The sequence below is a fragment of the Malaya genurostris genome, chromosome 1 (genome assembly GCF_030247185.1).
Source record: "Malaya genurostris strain Urasoe2022 chromosome 1, Malgen_1.1, whole genome shotgun sequence".
In the NCBI taxonomy this organism is placed as follows: Eukaryota; Metazoa; Arthropoda; class Insecta; order Diptera; family Culicidae; genus Malaya; species Malaya genurostris.
In genome coordinates, this window is record NC_080570.1 from 94,447,138 (window position 1) to 94,472,067 (window position 24,930).

The 24,930-nt window shown below is 36.9% G+C and overlaps 1 protein-coding gene across 6 annotated transcripts in view; it reads right to left on the bottom strand.

The window, feature by feature from the left end:
• LOC131425118 (TOX high mobility group box family member 3-like) overlaps positions 1–24,930 on the bottom strand; it is a 176,622-nt gene that overhangs the window by 45,880 nt on the left and 105,812 nt on the right. For all 6 annotated transcript variants that reach the window (XM_058586723.1, XM_058586722.1, XM_058586721.1 and 3 more), the window contains 3 exons: positions 19,296–19,597; positions 17,403–17,670; positions 17,038–17,177 (listed from right to left, as the gene is read on the bottom strand). In XM_058586723.1, coding sequence (XP_058442706.1) covers positions 17,038–17,177; positions 17,403–17,670; positions 19,296–19,597 — 710 coding nt within the window. The remainder of the gene's footprint in view (positions 1–17,037; positions 17,178–17,402; positions 17,671–19,295; positions 19,598–24,930) is intronic.

Below are 24,930 nucleotides of genomic sequence, written 5' to 3' on the forward strand. Positions count from 1 at the left end.
AAAGCAAAATCTTGGCATTACATTCCATAGCATTGTGGAATTTGGCCTTTCTGTTTCAACAGACTTCGCCGCCGATTCATAGCGTACAGAATTATTGCATGACTACGATTCTACTGACACTAAGAATCTGTTCAGGTCGAGGCTCGAACATACGACAACTGGCTTGTGAGACCAGTGTCCTATGCATTGAATCGTCAACCAGGGCAATAATACAATAATACAGTAGAGTTTTTTTTCACGAGGCAATCACTACTCTAGATTTCTGAAACGGTCAATTTTGAAAATGGTACTGATCGCTGATTATTTTATCAACATACAGAGTTTGTATGCAAATATATGATAAATTCCTTTACGCACAATTTGTGTGAAGTAAATTCATGGTGTATTTTTGAATCATCTGAAATGGAATTTTGAAGTAAGTCAAACGATGTTCCATAATATGTCACCATCGGTCCACATAGAAATATGAGTACAGTAAAGTCAACTGAGTTGAACTTTTGGCACAAGATTTTACAACAGTAAACATGTATCAACTTTTATTTTCGAAGTGGCGACTTTTCAGCCCTCTTATTTATACGATTCAGTGTCTACCGTTAGATAATTATTTGAAGCCCCAATTCTGTTGCACGAGAAAGTCTAATCGTACTTGTCATGTGGTCGGGAAGAGCAGAACTTATTCCACGTACGTTATAACTTATGTATTTAGCCTTGACAGCACTAAGTGCTGCCCGCAGGATTTGACGTTTCTTCCATGAAGTTTGACATTTTTTACCATTACCATCGTTAGAACTTTCTGTCATTTGAACGCTATTTGTTTTGTTTACAGTGAGTTGAAAATTTTACTTCAGCAAAAAAAAAATGAAATTGAATCGTTAATATTTTCGTGCAATGTTTTATTACAATTTTCGTCGTGGATTATCAAGACAAGAGTGCTTTAATCAACTTAGTTCGACTTTTGGCAGTGTAGCACCATCCTATGCGACACGATAATGCAAGCTCTCACACATCGGCTCAAACAACCGAATATTTGAGTACGCAAGACGTCGAATTGATGGGCCACCCGCCGTATAGTCCTGACTTGACACCTAACGACTTCTACTTGTTCCCTTCCGTGAAGAATAAACTGCGATTCAATACTCCTGAAGAAGCTGTTGAAGCGTTCAAAAACCATGTTTTAGGGGTACCTCAAGAAGAGTTAAATGTTATGAAAATTGGTTCAAGCGTATGCAAAAGGTATTGGAATATTTTGAAAAATAATAAAACCATTTTCGATCAAATATAATACTGTTTTAATTTTTAGGCTTAATACATAAGTAAGAACCCTCGTATAAGTAGTGAATCGATTTAACACCATCGATTGCATCGATTTTTGTCGGCATTATCTTATAATACTGTGTGTCATTACAGCCAATGATTCGTTATTTGTGGGTTTGAGTAAATGATTAGTTAGTAAACATTGAAGGCTTCAAGATTTCTTATTTTGTTCTGGCATACGAAATCCGAAGAAAAGAGTTCGAGTTCGAAGATTACGAAGATGAATTTCTAATTGTAGCAATCATAAGAGCTCAGAGCAATCGTTTCGTGATTGAAATTGTTCTACCACAAAAGTTGCTTAGCAAATATCAGCGCTCAGATAATAAATCGCGGTTAATCAAATAAATCGCGGTGTAAAATGGAAGTGCAGTACCTGAAAAGTGTTGATATAAATCGGGTCCCGTTAGTAGGTAAAATAACAAACAAATATGAGAAAGAAACAGTTTAGGTATAATTCTGTTACGGTTTGATGATCGGGTAGAGTAAAAATATGAACGGTCCAAGATGGCTTTGAAAAATTCCGAAGGTAAGGGCAATTCTTCATCATTACACGATTAGTTAGATATGATTGAAGCCAATCCAAAAAATGAACTGTTAAATTCCAGTCTGATTGATATAAAGACTGTTTTGCGATGATTGATTTTGTCAAATGAACCGGTCACTTGCAGTCGTGCTTGTAAGGAGCGTTTGATGAAGGAAGTTTATGATACTAGATTTGTGGAAGTTGAACGCTTAGGAAAGATTATATGTTGAGTATAAGATATGTAACTAAAGCAACTATTTTTTACAACCTCCAAAACTATGAATTCACACAGCTACGATATAGCGCACATAGCTTTTATTCCCCGGTAGTTGGATAATTTAGATATTCACTCTCGCAATCTTCAATTTTCGAGGATTCAATCCTCTTATACTTATTACGGTCTTAATGAACCTTCAAATATAAACTCATGGGTTTGATTATCATCTATCACGCAACACGTTTGAAAGCTCATTCGTAAACTCCCTTTCACTTTGTTGTCACCCAGCTCTTAAATGTTGGGTTCAACTTCGCGGTTAGTTCTAATATTTAGTACTTGTATACGTAAAGACTGTTCCAGAAAGTATGGTCGCATGTTGATTTCGCTGTCAATAATTCACCGGTGTTAGATATTCAAATTTTATTCGATATACTGATAATATTAGACTACAACAACAGAATATTATTCTCAACATTTGCTACTTAGCCATTGTAGACTAGCTGGCGCACCTTCTTGCGAACGTTACTCATCAAATTCCGTACAGACTTCTTGGCGACAAGTTTTGACACTTTTTTTTCAATCTTTTTCGAACTGTTCAATGGTTTCGTTAATGCCCAAAACTTCTCAATTGGTCGAAGTTGTGGACAATTTGGTGGATTCATGTCTTTTGGGACGAAAGTGACATTTTTGGTAGTATACCATTCTACCGTTGATTTCGAGTAGTGGCAAGAAGCAAGATCCCGCCAGAAGACAACAGGATCCTTGTGGCTTCGAATCATGGGTAGAAGTCGTTTTTTGTAAACATTCCTTGATGTATATTTTGTTGTTCATTGCAGCAGTGGTGATGAAGGGTTTCGAAATTTTACCGCAGCTACAAATTGCGAAATTTTACCGCAGCTACCATAGCTTTCTTACCAAATTTTTCGACTTCAATCGATGTCTCGGACTGGTTTAACACTTGCCCTTCTCGCACCGTATGATATTGTGGTCCCGGCAAGGATTTGTAATCGAGTTTCACGTAGGTTTCGTCGTCCATGATTATGCAGTTCAAATTTCCAGCAAGAATCGTATTGTACCCTCGGCCTGATCGATGCTTCTTGTTTCGGACTACGTTTTGGTTGTTTCTGCTTTTTATAGGTTCGAAGATTCAAACGTTCTTTAGCACGAAGAACATTTGACTCCGAAGTGCCCACTTTTTTGGCCACATCACGAACTGAAACCTCTTTCTTTTGCTCGAACGCCTTCAGTATACGTTTATCCAACTGAGGGTTAGCAAAGCCTTGGTACTACATTCCTGTAGTGAAATTTGAACTTCTGTTTCAACAGACTTCGCAGCCGATTCAGAGTGTACAGAACCATTGCATGGCTGGTGCTACGATTCTACTGACACTACGAATCCTTCCAGGTCGGGGCTCGAACATACGACAACTGGTTTGTAAGACCAGTGCCTTATGCATTGAACCACCAACCCGGGACCAACTGAGGGTTAGCAGGACCTTTTTTTCGACCCATTTTCGGTTTACCATCAAAGGTGTTATCCTCACCGAACTTCCTGATTGCATTTCGCACGGCTTTTTCACTTACTCCTTCCATTTTTGCTATCTTTCTCAGTGCCAGTCCGCGTTCTGTGCACCATTTGTACACAATTTTTCAACGTTGTTCTGCTGAAAGTCCACGCATTTCGAAACAAACTAATGAAAACGAATACACAACTGCACAAGTGGTTAGAGAAGAGTGTAAACAACAGGACGCAGCCGTAAAAATTGACAGATTCTGAACCATTGCGAAATGGCAGCGGTTTTTGGTTGCGTCCAAACTTTGTGGGCAATCTTTATATGTTGGTTTATTGTAATCTGTTGATATAAAATACCTGGAAGGATTCGTAGTGTCAGTAGGATCCATAGTACTAGCCATGCAATGATTCTGTATACTAAGAATCGGCTGCGAAGTCTGTTGAAACAGAAAGGCCAAATTCCACAAAAGGAATGTAATGCCAGGACTTTGCTTTGATATAAAACATCAGGAGAATTTATGCCTTCAGAATAGATGTATTAGGAGGATTCAGCCCATCGAGTTTTTCTCTGCTCTCAAATGAACAATCGAATGAAATTTTGATTTATTTTCTTTGATCCCCTAATGTGAGATTTTGATCATATATTAGATCTAAATATGTTACAGACCATGTTAACTACCAGAACTGTAGTTGAGTACCAGAACGAATGTTACATCTTCGCCTGAAGTCAATTGAATCTGAAAAAAATCACAATCCTTACCATTGTAAAAGTGTATATATTGATGTGTACATGCACCGACTACACTAATCAATAGTTCAATAGCAGCTAATGCTACCAGAAGACCTTCAATCTGAATCTAAGTTTGTAGAGCTCCATTTCTTCAGTATATTGATCATCACTACCATGGGAACCGGTGAAGCAGAAGTTGATATATTTGGCCGTTCGAAAAAGTAGTGCCCTTCAAATCTTGGCTAGTGAGATTATTTTCAGCCATTCCTAAGAAAAATGTGAGACATTATTTTAAATTTTTAAACATAACACGTGGATTGATAAGTCCAGGGACTAAATTAGGAAAATTCTTCCTTGGTGCATTTTTTGAGGCCTACAAACAAGTAGTTGTCACCGGGGGTCATATCCGGAGTATATGGTGAGCAGCTATTCGAAGCCCAATTCTTCCAATTTCGGCATGGTTGGCGTTGTCATTTCTTTGTTTACACGGCACCCATTTTGACCGCAGCTTCCTTGTTCATGCAAAACTGTCTACACACAGCCGCATGATATTTTTGAGATTTCAACAATCTCACGTTATTTTGATATACGGTTTTCAAAAACGATTTTGTGGATTTTTTACATGGTTTCCGGTGTAATCACCTCATTTGGCTAACAGGAGCATTTAGCATCTTCAGCCTGTTTCAACATAACACAACAATAATAATAATACAAATAATACGGCAATTTTGTTGGCAACGCCATCTATGTAGTAGTCCCGGGACTTATTGATACATGTGTTTTGTCATTAAAATTCAAAAGCAATGAATAAGGTTTCACCGATAAAGTCAAATGCACATGTCCGTCATATTTACAGACCGACAGAGAAATTTTGCGATCTCGATTTACTAGACGGAAAGATATATTAAACTCAGCCTGCGGTTGGAAAGTCGGTTTTCACAGTGATTTAGTACTATTTTCAAGTCAAAAGAATTCATTCGTTAATATGACGAAAAAACAAATCACGAGTTTTTATCATTATTATTTGAAACCATGCGAAGCACAAACTGTATGCAGTAATTCGTCTATTTTCAAAAAAAAAAATAGTATAACAAGTAAAAGGTTTAGTATTTTTAACAATATTTGACTAGTTTAGGCTGCCTTTACTATCGTTTGCAACATGTAAACAACTAAACAATTTCCTTTTTGCGCTTTAAATGTATGCAGTTGGATGCCGTTTAGTTGTCTTTATCCATTCGGGTATCCACTGTTCCATATAGCGCGCTTTTGCGCGAAGAGATATATGTATAATAATAAAATTTGATTTACTGTCGTAGCAGGGGCAATAAATATAGTTAATGACATAAATGGTCAAATTAAAATATCTCCATACAAAACAAGAACTCTGTAAGAGGATTGCTATCAGTGTGGAATGTTTCTTCCGCCATGACAGCAAGCACTGAGACAAAAGAAAACAACATGTTCGCTACAATCCAGTTATGTATAGTTAGTTCATGGTTTACTGCAGCTGGCGGCAGGTTTGCGATAATAGTGATAAATTGCCGATCTCGCGCTAAATCACAGGAAAGATTCAACTTTCGAGCCGTGCATCAATTTATTCTGCTTGGTTGGTAGGTCAAACCAGACGCAATCTAAAACAATCGTTTTTGATTTTTATCGGATACTTTCAATAAGATATAATTCAGATTGGTAGTACTATCTTTAGCTTTCTTGTGAAGTTTCTTTTCGTTTTTTATTGCATTAAGCAGGTACATGAAACGTGATTTCGCCAATACTCAACCAGCAACTACAAAAGTTTGAATATGAATTTTACTCACGTTTCGACAGTACAAAACTTTAAACTGCTGCGTAATTCGGCAGCATCGCTTGAAAGAACAGCATAACATACATATTCTTACATTACAAAGTAAGCTGAACTGGATGGTCATTTATTTTCCCTTCCGAAGAAATACCGGACCCCATTTTTCACTTCCAACTCATTGAATTTTATTATTAGCGAGAAAATCAGAATATTGATGTCGGTAACTAGTGCGATTGGTACATGCGTATTGAAAGCTATCCCAGCGCTGATAAATTGAGTAGAATATTGAAACGAAAAGCACAGAAGCGACAGTGACTACAAGTCATGCTTAGGGTTATTGATCGCGTAAACAAAACTAACGTTGTGTGCTGGGTGGGATAAACTATGGCTTAATTAGTGAAGAGTGTTTTGTTTCATGTATGAATCGAAAAAATGTACATTACACATGCTGTATTATATACGATTGATGTAATCTTTATTTCTCTTCCAATCATCAATCATTTTTAGGAAACTGAAAACATTTTAGGCGACTAACAAGTTTTTCAAATGATTTATTTTGAAATTCAACAAAACAGTGAGGATATTTTAAAATTCGAACTAGTGTAGAGTGCACAGCAAACGAAACTATAAAAGAAAAGATATCATCAGTCTACGAAACTATCTCTTTTAGTTTAGAAATATCAATAAATGAATCATCTCGAAACTGTTTTGCCTTTCATTTATAATCTCTTTCAAGCGGTACGATTTACACTGAGTAGAACACAACAGTAAAACATTTCACTGAAAACATGTACCCATAAAATGACAGGGCTAAGGCAAACTATTCCCAAAAATAAACATTCAAACGATAACAGCATTATTGGTACAGATAATACAAACAACATCACGAAGGCTGAAAACGAAAACAACTGTGGGAACGATGGAAGTTTAGAAATTTGTTTTCCGTTTTAACGGAAGTTAGCTAGATAGCCATTTATCTGAGAGGTGAGGTGGATAATAAAAAAGGTTCTTGAACAAACATTTGTCTCGTGGGTTTCGAATGTTCTACAGGAAGATATTCCTTTTATTTCATAGCGCTTTGTAATGGAAATGTGTTTTCGCATGCTCTTTGTTGAATCACTACGCTGCGTGCGTTCATTGATTCAAATAACGGTTTTGTAATAACATATCGACAACAACAAAGTGGCATGAAAATATCGAGTTCGCTAAAGTGTGCAAAGCATTCTGCAGGTGCGATTGACTTGGAAAATACTTTAAATGTTTAACTAATGCGGAAAGACTTTCCAAAATTTTCCTTTATAGTCAGGATGCCTGAATAGTGGATATTTGATAGAACAATTATTGCATTTCATTTCAGCCTTTAGGTGGTCCCGGATAGAAACAATTTGAAAACCGGGTAAAACCAAATATTTCAATGGCAAAAATTAACATTATTTTGTTTAAAATAAGAGTTAAGATATAGCAGATCATAACAAAGTCTGCATAAAACTCTGTTATTGTAATATCAAAGCAAGAACAAAATATTTATAGAAGACGAATTGTTCAGTTATTCAGGGTGGCAAGTGAATTAGCGATTTCAATTTCCCGTTTTTTACCCGGTTTTCCCGGTGCGCGAGACTAAAAATTCCCGGTTTTTAGAACTGTATTCCAATACTTTTTTTAGCCTGGTATAGTGTGGAGAAAGTATAAAGTTAAAAATTAAAAATGAATCAACTAAATAACAATACTCCTCCCGCAAACCCGATTCGTTCTTACAACCAGTGGCGTCTCGTGACAAAATTTACGGGTTGTGCACTGCTGGTATGATGGATGAAATGGTATGATATCAGAACCGTTTCGACGTTGCAACTGAGACAGCAATTTGTTTTCAACTGCCATAAGCATAAGCCACTGAAGCCTCTCCTGAATGTGTGCATACAAGTTCTCGCAGAGTCTATTCGACCAGTTGTGCAGTGCACGAGGTGCACATGAGAACGAGACGCCACTGCTAACAACATATACGATATTCTTTCAGAGTTGGTTTTGGCGAGAGAACAAAATCCTTCTAGAATTCTTAAAATGTACGATCGTCACTTTGGAAAAACAACAGTCTATGCCTCTAGTGACTGAGATGATATAAATTTGATTCTCCTATCATCGACAATCTTCGACTGCTCCTTCGTCGACATAAATATCCTCATCATAACTGATAATCTTCGAAAAAATTAAACATAGATTCACATAACAGTCTCTTACGAACTGTGAAAAACTTATTTCAGCTGTCAAAGAAGGAAATCGAATACTCCTGGAAAATGGTGGAAAAAGTATTCTCACAATTTGACATTACTGAGACAAATTTTGGTGAAATTAGGGGAATCATGAGCTGACAACTAAAAACACGGCTCCTAAGAATTCTTAAAAAAATTATTAAACATGTTACCTGATGCTACTTTTACCATGATGCATACTTATTCTGAAATTTGAAGACAAACACTAAAAAAGGTCCTAAGTGCAAATGACAGTTCCTCTTTCTTTACTCTTTCTTTCGATTATTACGGTTCTATCGGCAATCCTTCTATCTTACACTTTGCAGAGAATAACGACTGAAACTATCAACTTTCGATCTGCTGTTAAAAAAATGTTGGAAAATACAGGAATACGCCGTAATAATTGAAAGAGAAACTGTCATTTGCACTTGGAACCTTTTCTAATATTTGTCGAAATTTAATAGAAATCCAGCAGAAGCATCCAAATTATCCATTCATTGCATTCATTGTGCTGTTATTGATGACAACTAAGAGAGCTCTTATTGATTAAAAAATGCTGTCAAACCCATACAAAAACCGTTGAGACATGAGGTGTTGGCCTCATTTTCAATGGATTGTGCACCATTGAACCTGTGTGGGATAATAAAAGATTTCGAAACTTGTACTGAACATCTAGTTCAAGCACAAGATTGCCTTCAACTTTTCATTTGTTGTATCAGAAAAATCATGATGCTGAAAATCGTTACTAAGATTAGGACTATTTTTTCCCGGATTTGCACTAAAATTCCTGACTTTTTCCCGGTTTTCCCCGGTAAAACCAAATTCCCGACTTTTTCCCGATTTTCCCGGTCATTTGCCACCCTGGTTATTTCATACATTAGCATTCAGAATAGGATAATATCACAAGCATTTCTGTTATATAATTCTGATGCAGTTTTTTCAATTGATTTGTAATTGAAGATTAAACTACTTGATCAATTGTACTTAACAAAAATGAAATATCTCATCAATAACGAAATAAGATATAGGAGAGACCGGGGCTGGGTGATTGAGTTTTGTTTTCGGAATTTCTGTTATGTTTCTGGTTAGACTTTTTGATAAACGGTTTGCTCTGTCATGAAGAGCCACCCTTTGAGCACATATGTGACTTTTTTCCATTCCTGATTAAAAACAGTTATTAACAATGAAATGCGGAGAAAATAAATCGGCCAACCAACCCCAGAGCAGGGGTAGCTTGGCCGAGTTTGAAAAAATATATGAAACACATCACCTGCATCAATGGGAAACGTTTGATAAACCATACAAAAAACCATGAACCATGTTGTACTAGGTAGGTACGTAAAAAACCCCTCCCTAAATTAATGAACTTTGACAGTTTCGCTTCCTGCACTAGTGTACGCGTTTACGTTTGGTCTCATTTTTCCTTTCCTTTAATGTTGTTTTTATTGGGGAATCGGTCCAAATCAGTTCGCACACTCGCCTTGGAGAGAGGTCCGACGTCTTCAGCAATGTCTACGTCTGCGGCAGATTCTATACTGATAGACAAGTTTTGTTCGAAATGTGGTCAATTCTGGTCAGGCAAATCCTGTCAGGAACTTGAAATGCTAAAAGTTTAGATGACATTTAAATCAACAAAAAGGAAACCAAATCAACGGAATCAATGTCGGCACCTACCGTGGCACAAACATTGATTGGGACCACTACGCTGAGACTACTATATACCGAGACCCAATTTCGATCAGTTACATAGCCACACGTACTGCCGCATCAGTTGGAGTCAGCACTGCCAATGGAAGAGTAGCTTGGTGTGGTGACTCGTGAAGATGTTTGGAGGGATATAAGATCCGCACTGTAGCGACCGCATTAGGTAGGAGATCATCATATGGAAATGGCGTCGTTTATCACATTTAGCACTACTACGAATAACATATTTCCAATTCGTTAAATACTCCAGAAGTGTGGCGTATAAATCGTTTCTATTTAAAGCTTGCTTCAGATAGAATTGGAACAAAGACAATTGCCTGTATGTCAGTCATTTATTATTTAATTCAAGATCTTTTTTATACAAATGTAGCGTTTTCTTCATACTTTTAAGAAAAAATACAGATAAAATTATTCGTCACGGTTTCGAAGGAATTCTCGAATTTTTCCTGTAACACGGCTACTTAGGCGGCGCACACCTTCTTCGTCCATCGTTTTAGCTATCTTATTCCACCAGGTCGTCATCTGATTGATGTCTTTGACAACCTTTCACTTTGCCTTGAGTCTCCTCTTCATGATTGCCCAGTATTTCTCAATAGGGCGGAACTCGGGGCAGTTTGGTGGGTTAAGGTTTTTCGGAACAAACTGAACCCCTTTCTCTGCATACCATTCTTGAACGACTTTGCTGTAATGACAGCTTGCCAAATCTGGCCTAAACATTATGGGATGGTCGTGGGATCGAATGAACGGCAAAATTCGTTTTTGGAGATACTCTTTTTGGTATGGTTCCGATGTCATTGTCTTATTTGTAACGATAACTATCGTTTTTTTTACCACAGCTGCAAATGTCCTGCCAAATCATAAATTTTCTTGCAAATTTGTCGGCAAAAACAAATTTAAATTTGGCTGGAACATCCCCCCGAGCCGCTGCCAAGTAAAATTTTTGACCTGGGATTTGCTCGAAGTCAGCCTTGACATAGGTTTCATCGTCCGTCAGAAGACACCCGTCAAACTTGGTCAGCACCTGGTCATATAGTTTCCGAGCACGAATTTTGACCACACTATTCTGTTTTATGGTCCGATTTGGCTGTTTCCTAGCTCGATACGACTTGATTCCTTACCGTAGTCGAGTTCTCCTCACGGTACTATGGGCAGCACATTGTTTTCAACTGCCATAAGCATAAGCCACTGAAGCCTCTCCTGAATGTGTGCATACAAGTTCTCGCAGAGTCTATTCGACCAGTTGTGCAGTGCACGAGGTGCACATGAGAACGAGACGCCACTGCTAACAACATATACGATATTCTTTCAGAGTTGGTTTTGGCGAGAGAACAAAATCCTTCTAGAATTCTTAAAATGTACGATCGTCACTTTGGAAAAACAACAGTCTATGCCTCTAGTGACTGAGATGATATAAATTTGATTCTCCTATCATCGACAATCTTCGACTGCTCCTTCGTCGACATAAATATCCTCATCATAACTGATAATCTTCGAAAAAATTAAACATAGATTCACATAACAGTCTCTTACGAACTGTGAAAAACTTATTTCAGCTGTCAAAGAAGGAAATCGAATACTCCTGGAAAATGGTGGAAAAAGTATTCTCACAATTTGACATTACTGAGACAAATTTTGGTGAAATTAGGGGAATCATGAGCTGACAACTAAAAACACGGCTCCTAAGAATTCTTAAAAAAATTATTAAACATGTTACCTGATGCTACTTTTACCATGATGCATACTTATTCTGAAATTTGAAGACAAACACTAAAAAAGGTCCTAAGTGCAAATGACAGTTCCTCTTTCTTTACTCTTTCTTTCGATTATTACGGTTCTATCGGCAATCCTTCTATCTTACACTTTGCAGAGAATAACGACTGAAACTATCAACTTTCGATCTGCTGTTAAAAAAATGTTGGAAAATACAGGAATACGCCGTAATAATTGAAAGAGAAACTGTCATTTGCACTTGGAACCTTTTCTAATATTTGTCGAAATTTAATAGAAATCCAGCAGAAGCATCCAAATTATCCATTCATTGCATTCATTGTGCTGTTATTGATGACAACTAAGAGAGCTCTTATTGATTAAAAAATGCTGTCAAACCCATACAAAAACCGTTGAGACATGAGGTGTTGGCCTCATTTTCAATGGATTGTGCACCATTGAACCTGTGTGGGATAATAAAAGATTTCGAAACTTGTACTGAACATCTAGTTCAAGCACAAGATTGCCTTCAACTTTTCATTTATTGTATCAGAAAAATCATGATGCTGAAAATCGTTACTAAGATTAGGACTATTTTTTCCCGGATTTGCACTAAAATTCCTGACTTTTTCCCGGTTTTCCCCGGTAAAACCAAATTCCCGACTTTTTCCCGATTTTCCCGGTCATTTGCCACCCTGGTTATTTCATACATTAGCATTCAGAATAGTATCACTGCTAATATCACAAGCATTTCTGTTATATAATTCTGATGCAGTTTTTTCAATTGATTTGTAATTGAAGATTAAACTACTTGATCAATTGTACTTAACAAAAATGAAATATCTCATCAATAACGAAATAAGATATAGGAGAGACCGGGGCTGGGTGATTGAGTTTTGTTTTCGGAATTTCTGTTATGTTTCTGGTTAGACTTTTTGATAAACGGTTTGCTCTGTCATGAAGAGCCACCCTTTGAGCACATATGTGACTTTTTTCCATTCCTGATTAAAAACAGTTATTAACAATGAAATGCGGAGAAAATAAATCGGCCAACCAACCCCAGAGCAGGGGTAGCTTGGCCGAGTTTGAAAAAATATATGAAACACATCACCTGCATCAATGGGAAACGTTTGATAAACCATACAAAAAACCATGAACCATGTTGTACTAGGTAGGTACGTAAAAAACCCCTCCCTAAATTAATGAACTTTGACAGTTTCGCTTCCTGCACTAGTGTACGCGTTTACGTTTGGTCTCATTTTTCCTTTCCTTTAATGTTGTTTTTATTGGGGAATCGGTCCAAATCAGTTCGCACACTCGCCTTGGAGAGAGGTCCGACGTCTTCAGCAATGTCTACGTCTGCGGCAGATTCTATACTGATAGACAAGTTTTGTTCGAAATGTGGTCAATTCTGGTCAGGCAAATCCTGTCAGGAACTTGAAATGCTAAAAGTTTAGATGACATTTAAATCAACAAAAAGGAAACCAAATCAACGGAATCAATGTCGGCACCTACCGTGGCACAAACATTGATTGGGACCACTACGCTGAGACTACTATATACCGAGACCCAATTTCGATCAGTTACATAGCCACACGTACTGCCGCATCAGTTGGAGTCAGCACTGCCAATGGAAGAGTAGCTTGGTGTGGTGACTCGTGAAGATGTTTGGAGGGATATAAGATCCGCACTGTAGCGACCGCATTAGGTAGGAGATCATCATATGGAAATGGCGTCGTTTATCACATTTAGCACTACTACGAATAACATATTTCCAATTCGTTAAATACTCCAGAAGTGTGGCGTATAAATCGTTTCTATTTAAAGCTTGCTTCAGATAGAATTGGAACAAAGACAATTGCCTGTATGTCAGTCATTTATTATTTAATTCAAGATCTTTTTTATACAAATGTAGCGTTTTCTTCATACTTTTAAGAAAAAATACAGATAAAATTATTCGTCACGGTTTCGAAGGAATTCTCGAATTTTTCCTGTAACACGGCTACTTAGGCGGCGCACACCTTCTTCGTCCATCGTTTTAGCTATCTTATTCCACCAGGTCGTCATCTGATTGATGTCTTTGACAACCTTTCACTTTGCCTTGAGTCTCCTCTTCATGATTGCCCAGTATTTCTCAATAGGGCGGAACTCGGGGCAGTTTGGTGGGTTAAGGTTTTTCGGAACAAACTGAACCCCTTTCTCTGCATACCATTCTTGAACGACTTTGCTGTAATGACAGCTTGCCAAATCTGGCCTAAACATTATGGGATGGTCGTGGGATCGAATGAACGGCAAAATTCGTTTTTGGAGATACTCTTTTTGGTATGGTTCCGATGTCATTGTCTTATTTGTAACGATAACTATCGTTTTTTTTACCACAGCTGCAAATGTCCTGCCAAATCATAAATTTTCTTGCAAATTTGTCGGCAAAAACAAATTTAAATTTGGCTGGAACATCCCCCCGAGCCGCTGCCAAGTAAAATTTTTGACCTGGGATTTGCTCGAAGTCAGCCTTGACATAGGTTTCATCGTCCGTCAGAAGACACCCGTCAAACTTGGTCAGCACCTGGTCATATAGTTTCCGAGCACGAATTTTGACCACACTATTCTGTTTTATGGTCCGATTTGGCTGTTTCCTAGCTCGATACGACTTGATTCCTTACCGTAGTCGAGTTCTCCTCACGGTACTATGGGCAGCACCGAATTTTCTGGTCAAATCACGGTCCGACAGATTACGATTCCTCTTAATCGTCTTCAAAATCTTACCACGCAGTTACCGGTCGATAGTTCCACTCCGACGATTGGCTTAAGGCTTCCGAATCGTCGTCAATGTTTCCTTATACAGTTTGATAACGCGCCATACAATATTTCTGGGCAATTTCAGCTGTTTAGCTAGCCTAGATGCAGACCACAATGGATTTTTCAAATAACTGTGCACAATTTTTTCCCTTCTTTCGGCTTCCATATTGATTGTTTACAAAGTTCATTCGATTTGGGTAATGTCAGAAATCATTCGTGAAGCTGACAAAATTCCCGACACGTGGGCGCCAAGAACTTCCAAATCCGTCCACCAGGAGCGCCACAATATGAGCAAAAGTGTGTTCCAATTCTAAATGAAGCAAGCTTTATTTACTTCAAAGCGGCATACAACTCATTTGATCGAGATATACGAGTACGAGTATCTGAGACGTTCTCGAGTCTCGGCGAGGGCTGAGTAGAGGCGATGGACACGCATGTCTACAATATCGCTTTGGAAGCTGTGATTCGAAGAGCGATGGGTACGACCTTCCGAAAGTTAAGATTTGTAGATTCATTGATGACGTTGTTATGCTGGCACGTAAATTTGAGATGCTGGAAACATGCATGGGACTGAAAGTCGAAGCTAGGCCGATCGGACTGGCTATAAATACGTTGATGACCAAATACATGAGAGGTAGGTTTTAAAGAAGGAACTAATTGGACTACCAATTACTACAGCTGCTCGAAGAACTACCTCACAGTAAAAGTTGGACGACAGCGATTGACAGCGCATGTCATTAGGATGCCGGGCAACTATCCAGTAAGGGCAAGAAGAAAAGATGCAGGATCGATCAAGAGGAAGGTCCTGTCCTCGACGGAAGACCTATTGTTTTTGTTTAATAAAATACAATTCAATACAATATTTCCTAAACTAGTTGTACTAAACTGAAACAAATAAGTTTAGATAAATTCTCGTGGACCATCGGGTTCAGTTCTCTTATATTTGATATATCTTATATATGATATTCATCCCTGTTGAGTATAATACAGTTTAATACGCCAATTGATAATTTTTTAATCATTATAACATTTCTCAGATTACAGTGTCGTCAGTCAATCTTATTATCTCATTGCAATCTCATTGTTATTCCTTTGTGTATGCATTCTTGCAAATCGAATATCGTTTTCACACGATAAACCGACAAATCAGGATAGTTTTATCAATCAAACTATTTTCTCTAAACTGAGTTCACTTCGCTATTAGCAACGGGGGTCTGAACAACCCCGATGAACCAATCAGCTTGATTCAGATTGTCTTCGATTTTACATATCTCGGTTAATTTTAACAAGTGACAGTTTCTCTTTGTTTACTTGCTCTTCTATTATTTACCAAGCGGTTTCCACGTTTATCTTTGCATGAAATGATACCTGAAACTTTCGACTTTCAAACAGAATAGTGGTATCAAAGAAAATCTTTTTAATTACATCACAATAATCGAAAGAGAGAGTGATTAAAGAGAAACTGTCACTTGCTTATACGCCCTAATGAAAAATCAACCGAGATATTTAGATATCTGTCTACTATTAACGATGATATCGATATTTTTGTGTGACTTGGCCACACAATATACCTGCTAGATTAACCAGATCGTTTTATATTTAGTCAACTGGTTACAACATGTGATGCAATATTTATTATCATTTAGATAAATCGTCCAGCTCACAATTTTTAGGGGTATTAGGCGAGACCATCAGCATTACCATAGCGCTTTTGGATTTTGGAACGAAGCATGAAAAAGTGGCGATTGAGAACAAAACTAGACCCAGTATTCAATGCAATTGTCTCTGAGTACTTATATGGATATGGCATTTTGACACGTTCAGCTTTTAGTACGGTTCGCTTTTGGCAACTGAATTGTCCGACTAATACGTTATATCAAATTGAAGTGGAAATTCAAACTATATCTAAGGGGACGGGTATATCGTGATGGGTTAGTCGATGCCTTCCACGCAGCCCACCGCGGTTCGATCTCCAACCCCGCATATAGGGTCAGAAAGCTTTTCTGGCCCGAAGAGGCGAATGACCTTAAGGTTAAAACCTCTATAATTGAAACAAAAAAAATATGTCCGAAATTTCCAAGCTATGATTTATACATTTTTATAAGATAATCTACAATAATTCCTCTTATTCACAGATTATGAGGGACAATATTTTATGGAACATTAAATTTCTCGGAAAGTACGTTTATTTATTGAATTTAGCATTTATTTAATAATTTAACGTGATTACAAATAGTGTTTTAAACATCAATAATTATTGTGCTCAAATTTTAGAGAGGACAATATATTATACCACCTAAAAATGTAACCTAAAGTAAATTTTTTAATAATTTTAAAATCTTGAAAATGCATTTGAAACCGATCTACGTTAATGGATATGGATGCAGGAAAAAAACATTTGCGGAGTAATAAAATAAGGTCATTATCAGATTGCTAGGAGGATTAGGTACGTTTTCTAAGATAATGATTGAAAATGCACTTACTTTTGCGGCTCGTTAGGATCCCGTTTTTTCTTCTTCTTGGCTACCTTTGGCTTTTTCGCTAGCGACGCAGCAGAGGCTTTGGCATTGCTAGAGTCGCTATCGAACACCGGTTCCGGCGAAGGCCTTTTCAACGTGTTGGTCTGTTGATGAACAAAACACACACACACAACGATATAAATTGGCTTAGATAGAAAAGCAAAAAATTGCTAAGCTGACAAATTCTTAAGATTTTGTTTATGCACCCTGTAGATTGTGAGACATAGACTTAGTATAAACATTTTGCTCTCTTTAGCATGGGGTACGAACAAAATCATTAGAATAGGTCATCCATGCTACTGCATATCATCTAGAGGTTTGATAATTACCGGAATGGCGTCATCGCTATCCTCACTGGTCGTCCCCAGTTCGTTGCCGCCAATATGATGTCCACCGGCCTGGGGTGGGGACCGGCCCACGAATCCCCCAGGACCACCGACGGGCGCACCGGAGCTCACTGGCGGTGACATTTGCGTTGGCATCTGAGGCGACTGTTGCGGCGGCTGCAAGACGTGCAGTGTTGCATTCGGATTGTTGGGACTAGGGCTATTCAGCTGATGATATGTGGGTTGGTTCGGTGACTGCATCGGGTACGGACTGAGGGATGATTGATTGTTTGTAAGAAGAAAGATTAAATAAACGATCAGAAATTGGTAACATCCTGGTAATAAATTATATTTGAAGGAATTAATTCTAATTATTTTAAAGTATTTTGATTTATGATAGAACTTCCAACTAAATGTAGCTCATATAATTTTTTCTAGTGATATTCAACAGCCCAAACGCCTAATTAGAAACCTCCTTTCTTTTTCAGTTTTGCGTCGTACAGGAGATACTTAGGATAAAAGTCTTAATCAATGAAGCACTATCTATAATCACTTGTTCATGTTACTTAATTTAAGAGGATCGTGAACGATTTCTCTTCTAAGGATATTTTCATCAAAACGTATTATATGAACCAAAAAAGTCGAAGATGTTGTGTTTTGTAAGGATACTGTGTCAAGATATGTTTTATTTCATTGGATTGATTAAGGAATATTTGAATACTCTTGAACATAAAGTGTATTAAACGGCTTTCAAAATTATTTAGATGCAGTCGAATATTAGAAAGCCTTCTCATATATTCAAATAGAAACTATCAGACAAATAGAAAGCTCAAGAATTTACATTTTGGAAGCTACAAATATAACTGCCTAATTCATAAAGGATCGAATTGCAGTTACCAAGTAAAACTTTTTTTACTTTTTACTTTGTCACGCAGGCCCGTGCGCAGGAATCATCCATGGGGGGGTTTCAAGGGAGAGGTGGGTGTCCAAAAGGCGAAATGTGCCTCATCCACTACATTGACAATGTAAAACGAATTCTGACAGGCTCGTGCGCAGAAATCATTTAAAGGGGGGAGGGGCGGTGGGGGGTGGTCAATTTTGTCGAACTTTTTTAGCGAAAACGATAAAAGAAATAGTTCCCCTGCATGTGAGTATTGGGTTTTACTCTAGAGAAAAGATGCGCGTTATTGAGAGCGGTGGTAGTCGGTACTTCGGGCACGCACTATACAAATGCGTAACATCGATGACTGCATTTCCAGTAACACTTGACAGAAAGTGGGAAAGGCGCTAAAATTTGAAAAAGAAAGTTGCGTCATCCACAATATTGAAACTGTAAAAAAAATTCTGAAAACGTTGTATGAATTGTCAAGTTATTTGCACTTTAATATAATAAGTACTCCATTGTTCATGAAACATAATTTTAAAAAAATTCTTCATGGGGGGGGTTAAAACCCCCAAACCCCCCCCCCCCCCCCCCTGCGCACGGGCCTGTTGTCACGACTATATTTTTCGCTTTTCTCTTGATCAACATTCATAGATACAAAACAAAAAACTTATTAAACATATGTAAAAGACATTGGCACGAAGGTATGCCCTCAAGCAAAATTCGAAACTATATTCTCCCAATCGCTAGCGTGAGCTATCACAGTTGATCGATAGTGCAGTAGTAACGCATCCTATTAGGAGATCGCAAGTTTGAATCCTGATTGATTCATTACCGTTTTTGTCAACGTCTTCTACATATTTACAGTCGCTCGTTTTGTGGTTATCAATGTTGCTCAAGAAAAACGTAGCAAAGCGATCTGGTTAAAATGTATTTTTTTATATTTAGATATTAAAACTCTAAGCCAAAAAATAGGAAAATAATCACTACCATAGTTCTAGGTAATAACTTACCTGTGGTGATTTATATGAGACTCCTGGTGCCACTGATTGTATTGTTGTTGTTGCTGTTGTTGTTGTTGTTGTTGTTGTTGTTGTTGTTGTTGTTGTTGCTGCTGCTGCTGCTGCTGCTGTTGTTGTGACTGCTGTTGATCATTTAACATTCCTAGATGGGGCGGCGGTTGGCCATTATTGTGCATTTGATATTGATGCTGTTCCATTTGATGCGTTTGATGAGAATGTTGTTGTTGCTGAAGATGCGAGTTCATCGTAGGAATGTCAAATTCCTCGTCGCCAAATGACGGCGTATGGAATGTCTGTAAAATGTAAGATGGAATAATTTATTGATATGACATATCTTTTGCGGCTCGTTAGGATCCCGTTGAATGTTGTTTATTAATGCCATTTTCAGAGATTCTATGACATGCTGATATGATATGATATCATAATGTTGCCTACACCGGTGCTTGTTTAAAATCTTTCTTAATTAAATCTCTTAGAAATGGAAATATATTTTTGATTCTTGTACTTAGTATAGTAAAAAAAGTTTCACGTGCCTTAAGAATATTTTATTTTTTAGACTCTAATTTCTTGCCATTATTTCGTAGTCGCATTTAAGACGGTTTATTGTTTTCACATTCATCACCCTGCTTTTCCGCAGCTGAAATAGAATCCGAATTAAAAAATCAACAGTATTCGACCATATGACATTCTATTTTAGTCTGAGTTTGTAAAAACCGATTATACCATCTCTGAGAAACCTTTGTGGGTTGCATTACAGAGTATTGTGGTCATTATTTCCACTGCTTTCGATACTGGCTATCGGAGACCTGAATATAATCCACAAATTAGAAAAAATTGACACCGATTTTGAAGGTTTCGCATCTACTTTGAGTCGTCTCTTACATAACGGTTTAAAATGTTTAGCAATAATCAACTTCTAGCTCTGTATCCGGAAATCGAATCTGGATAAAATTATCACCCCGATTCTGCAATCCGACGGGTTTGTGATACGAACGAATCTACATTTTCGTTCGAGTTCGAATTTTGCATTCTTTATTCCTTTCAACTTGTATGATTCGATCGACACTTGAAATTTCGAACACTAACCAACAAAGCTGTCAACACTTTCTATATTATTTATATATGATATTATTCATTTCTTAGTAAACGAAACCGTCACACTTGTATGAACAAATTCGAATGATTCTAAACCGAACAGAAGTAATACGTACGCAAATCGATCGAGTAATGTTCGAAAATTAAACAACTCGAACGAATGATATTCGAGTTCATACCCAACTCGAACGGAATGCAGAATGGAAATTGCACATTCGACCGGAATATTTCGAATCGATCGACGTACAGATAAGGGGTGTATATAACAGTCGTTGGGAGCGCAAAAATGATATCTAGGTTAATAAAATTTTGGTTGGCAACATCTGATGGCATTCGATATTAGTTCAAGTTTTCTGATGACTACTTCCGGTGCTTGGGGACCAGTACAGCCAAATAACTTTTTTTTATTTAGTGACCAGTTTCAAGAAATGTTCTTCTATATTTACATCGGCATTTTTTCTGGCTACCTAGAGTTTCATTGATTCAAGGCTTCAGTCTTTTTCAAGGCTACCTGAATCACTAACAGTCTTTTTAAAGACTAACAATTAGTCAGCCTTTCTCAAGGCTATACAAAGAGTGATATTAGAGTGACTAAGAAATTAATCAGCCTTTTTTAAGGCTAGCTATTCTTCGAACTAATCAGTCTTTATTAAGACTACCACAAAATCAGTCTTTATCAAGACTTTTCCAAACTAGTAGTCTAATCGAAGACTAATTTAGCCTAGTTAATTTAATTTAAAATTTCATTCATTTCAAAAATGCCTGCGTCCAACCGAAAAGGCAACAAGCCTAAGGCTAAAAATAATTCAATACGGAATAAATCACAATCCGTTATTTAACATTTTTATAATAACATTCACGATCTTAAAGAATTTGAATGTAAAAATAAAAGACAACGGACGGATTTCCCTTCTACTGATCCTATGCCGTCTAACAATATTTACGAGATTCTTCCTGAATCCGATTGCAGCGACATAGAATAAAATTCTTCTAAAACTCCCAAAATGGACGTTTGTCGTTCTGGGAAGAAACATCAATCTATGCCACCTGTGACGGTGATGATTTCCGACTTCAAAGCATTCCGTACTGAGCTTTCTACTTTTCTCCCGGAAGTAAAAGTCTCACTTCAAATCGGACGAAGAGGAGAATGTCGAGTCTTGGTTGATGGATTGGAAGATTACGAACGTCTTATCCGATATTTGTCCGAGAAACTTCATAAATTTTATTCATATGATATAAAATCAGACAGACCCTTCAAGGCTGTCTTGAAAGGCTTATCAAATGATCAAAATACTGATGAAATTAAAAATGAACTAAAAGAATTGCTTGGTTTTGCCCCTTCCCAAGTAATACTTATGAAAAAAAGAGCGAATGGTACTTCTAAACCACGCTCTGGATTTTCCCATGAACTTTACCTAATACACTTCAATCGAAGTGACGTAAACAATTTGAAAACTTTTGAAAAAGTACGTTACATTTCCCACATAAAAATTTATTGGGAACATTACAAACGGCATAATCGTATTGCAAACTTAACGCAATGTCGTCGTTGCCAAGGCTTCGGTCATGGAACCAAAAATTGTCATATGGATATACGGTGTTTGAATTGTGGTAAATCGCATTCAAAAGACGTTTGTCCAATGAATGAAACCACTGATAAATTTTCATGTTCAAATTGCAATGGAAATCATAAATCCAATTATTTGAAATGTCCTGTCAGGGAAAAAATTTTAAACGCTCGTTCGCTTAGACAACAAGTCAAATCAACGACCTTAAATTTACAGAACATACCAGAAAATCAAAAAACCGTTACAAATGCCACGCCTAATTATTATAAGGTACTTATTTCTTCGAATTTAAAACATTTAAACGCCTTCCAATTCGTCTTCTAACGAAAACAATTTATTGGCAGGTAGATCGACCTCGTCATCATCATCTTCTAATGTCAGTTACGCTAGTGTTACAGGTAGAAATCTACCACTTAATTCTTCTAATGTAAATAATCAAAACACAGGACCGCCTTGCAGTTCATCTTCTAATGAAAACAATTTATTAATAGGTAGATCGGCCAAATCATCTTCTAACCTACCAATATTCGTTCAATGCCATTCGCTTCTTTAAATGAAGTCGATTTAGGGGATATAACTGAGAATAAAAGATAAAATAAAATAAAAATAAAATCTACCTACAAGATCAACTTTTTCAAATGATCATCCGAATGAATTCGACTACATCGCTTTTTGAAGCATTTCAAAACGGATGGCAATTTGCAAATAATATTATAATGAATTTAAAATTTAACAGTGATGTTAAATAATTATTTGAATATTTTAAATTGGAATGCTCGATCTTTAAAATCGAGTGAAGACGAATTTTATAATTTTCTCAAAGTTCACAAAATTCATATTGCCATTGTGACAGAAACTTTTCTTCAACCAAATGTCAAATTGAAGAGTAATCCACATTATGTGGTTCATCGATTTAACAGGTTTACTGGAATGGGTGGTGGAGTTGCCATTTTTGTCCAACGGCAAATTAAACATCGAATTTTACCTTCTTTCAATACTAAAGCTAATAAAAGCTTGGGAATCGAAGTTGAAACCATTAATGGAATTTATTTCATCGCTGGAGCATATTTGCCATTCCAATGCACAGGCGAACAATTAAATTTCTTTAAAGGCGATTTGCAAAAACTCACAAGATATCGACCGAAATTTTTCATAATAGGGGACTTAAATGCTAAGCATGTTCAGTGGAATTGTAGGCAAAATAACAGTAATGGTAAAATACTTCATAATCAACTCTCAGCTGGTTACTTCACAGTTCTTCATCCCAGTAATCCGACTTGCTTCTCTTCGATGAAAAACCCGTCTACAATTGATCTGGTTCTAACGGATCAAAGTCACATTTGTAGTGAACCGATTACACATGCTGACTTTGACTCAGATCATCAATGTTCGTCGACGACAACATTCGTGATCCTGCTATGGAAAACATAGTTAAGGCTTTACAAAAATAAATTAAACATAGATTTACTCTTTTGCGAAATCAAAATTTCGCTAAAGAAGTTGAACAAATTAAACCATATTCTAAACCCTTCTGGAAACTTTCTAAGGTTCTTAAGAAACCTCAGAAACCAATTCCTGCTCTCAAGAAAGGAAATCAAATACTTTTAACAAATGGCGAAAAAGCTCAAAAACTTGCTCAGCAGTTCGAGAGTGTACACAATTTTAATTTGTACGTTGTGAGTCCTATTGAAAATGAAGTCTCACTGAAATATGATCATATTTCAACTCAAATGTTATTACAAAATGACATTATTGAGACGAATTATGATGAAATTAAGTCAATTATTAGGAAACCTAAAAACATGAAGGCTCCTGGTAATGATAATATTTTTTAATATTCTTATTAAAAATCTTCCCGATGTTGCGTTGAGACTCTTGGTTAAAATTTTCAACAATTGCTTTTCATTAGCTTACTTCCCAAAAAAATGGAAAAAACGCTAAAGTAATTCCTATCCTCAAACCTGATAAAAACTCAGCAGAAACATCAAGTTATGGACCAATTAGTTTACTTTCTACTATCAGTATACTTTTTGCAAAAATTATCTTGTTGAGAATGATGTCTCATATAAATGAAAATTCATTTTTTTTGCCAGAGCAGTTTGGATTTCGTCATGAACATTCAACTACTCATCAACGAACATGAAAAGCAAATAAATCCTTTTCGTTGTCCGCCGGAGTTGCTCTTCTAGACATAGAAAAAGCATTCGACAGTGTTTGGCATAAAGGTGAAATAGCAAAAATGTCTGATTTCCAGTTGCCTATTTAATTGATCAAAATGATTCAAAATTATTTAATTGATCGTACTCTTCAGGTTAGCTATCAGAATTGTAAATCTGAATTGCTACCCGTACGAGCCGGTGTTACGCAGGGTTCGAGTGTAGCTCCAATCTTGTATAATATTTTCACTTCTGATCTTCCAAATCTACCCGTTGGTTGTCAGAAATCGCTATTCTGTGACGACACAAGTCTGTTAGCCACAGGTAGAAATCTAAGAGTGATCTGCAGTCGCCTACAAAGAAGTTTAAATATTTTCAGTGATTATCTGTCAAAATGGAAAATTAAACCAAATGCAGCAAAAACGCAATTAATTATCTTTCCTCATAAACCAAGAGCTTCTTTTCTTAAACAAAACAATAATCACATTCTCAAATTGAATGGCTTGGAATTGACATGGTCTGATCAAGCTAAATACTTAGGTTTAACGTATGACAAAAAACTCACTTTCAATGATCACATTAAAGGAATCTAGGCAAAGTGTAATAAATATATTAAATGTTTATATCCTCTTATAAACAGAAATTCTAAGCTCTGTCTAAAAAACAAATTGTTAATTTATAAACAAATTTTCAGACCAGTCATGCTTTATGCAGTACCAATTTGGTCAAGTTGTTGTTCCACCAGGAAGAAATCGCTTCAAAGGATTCAGAATAAAATTCTGAAAATGATTTTGAAGCGTCCTCCCT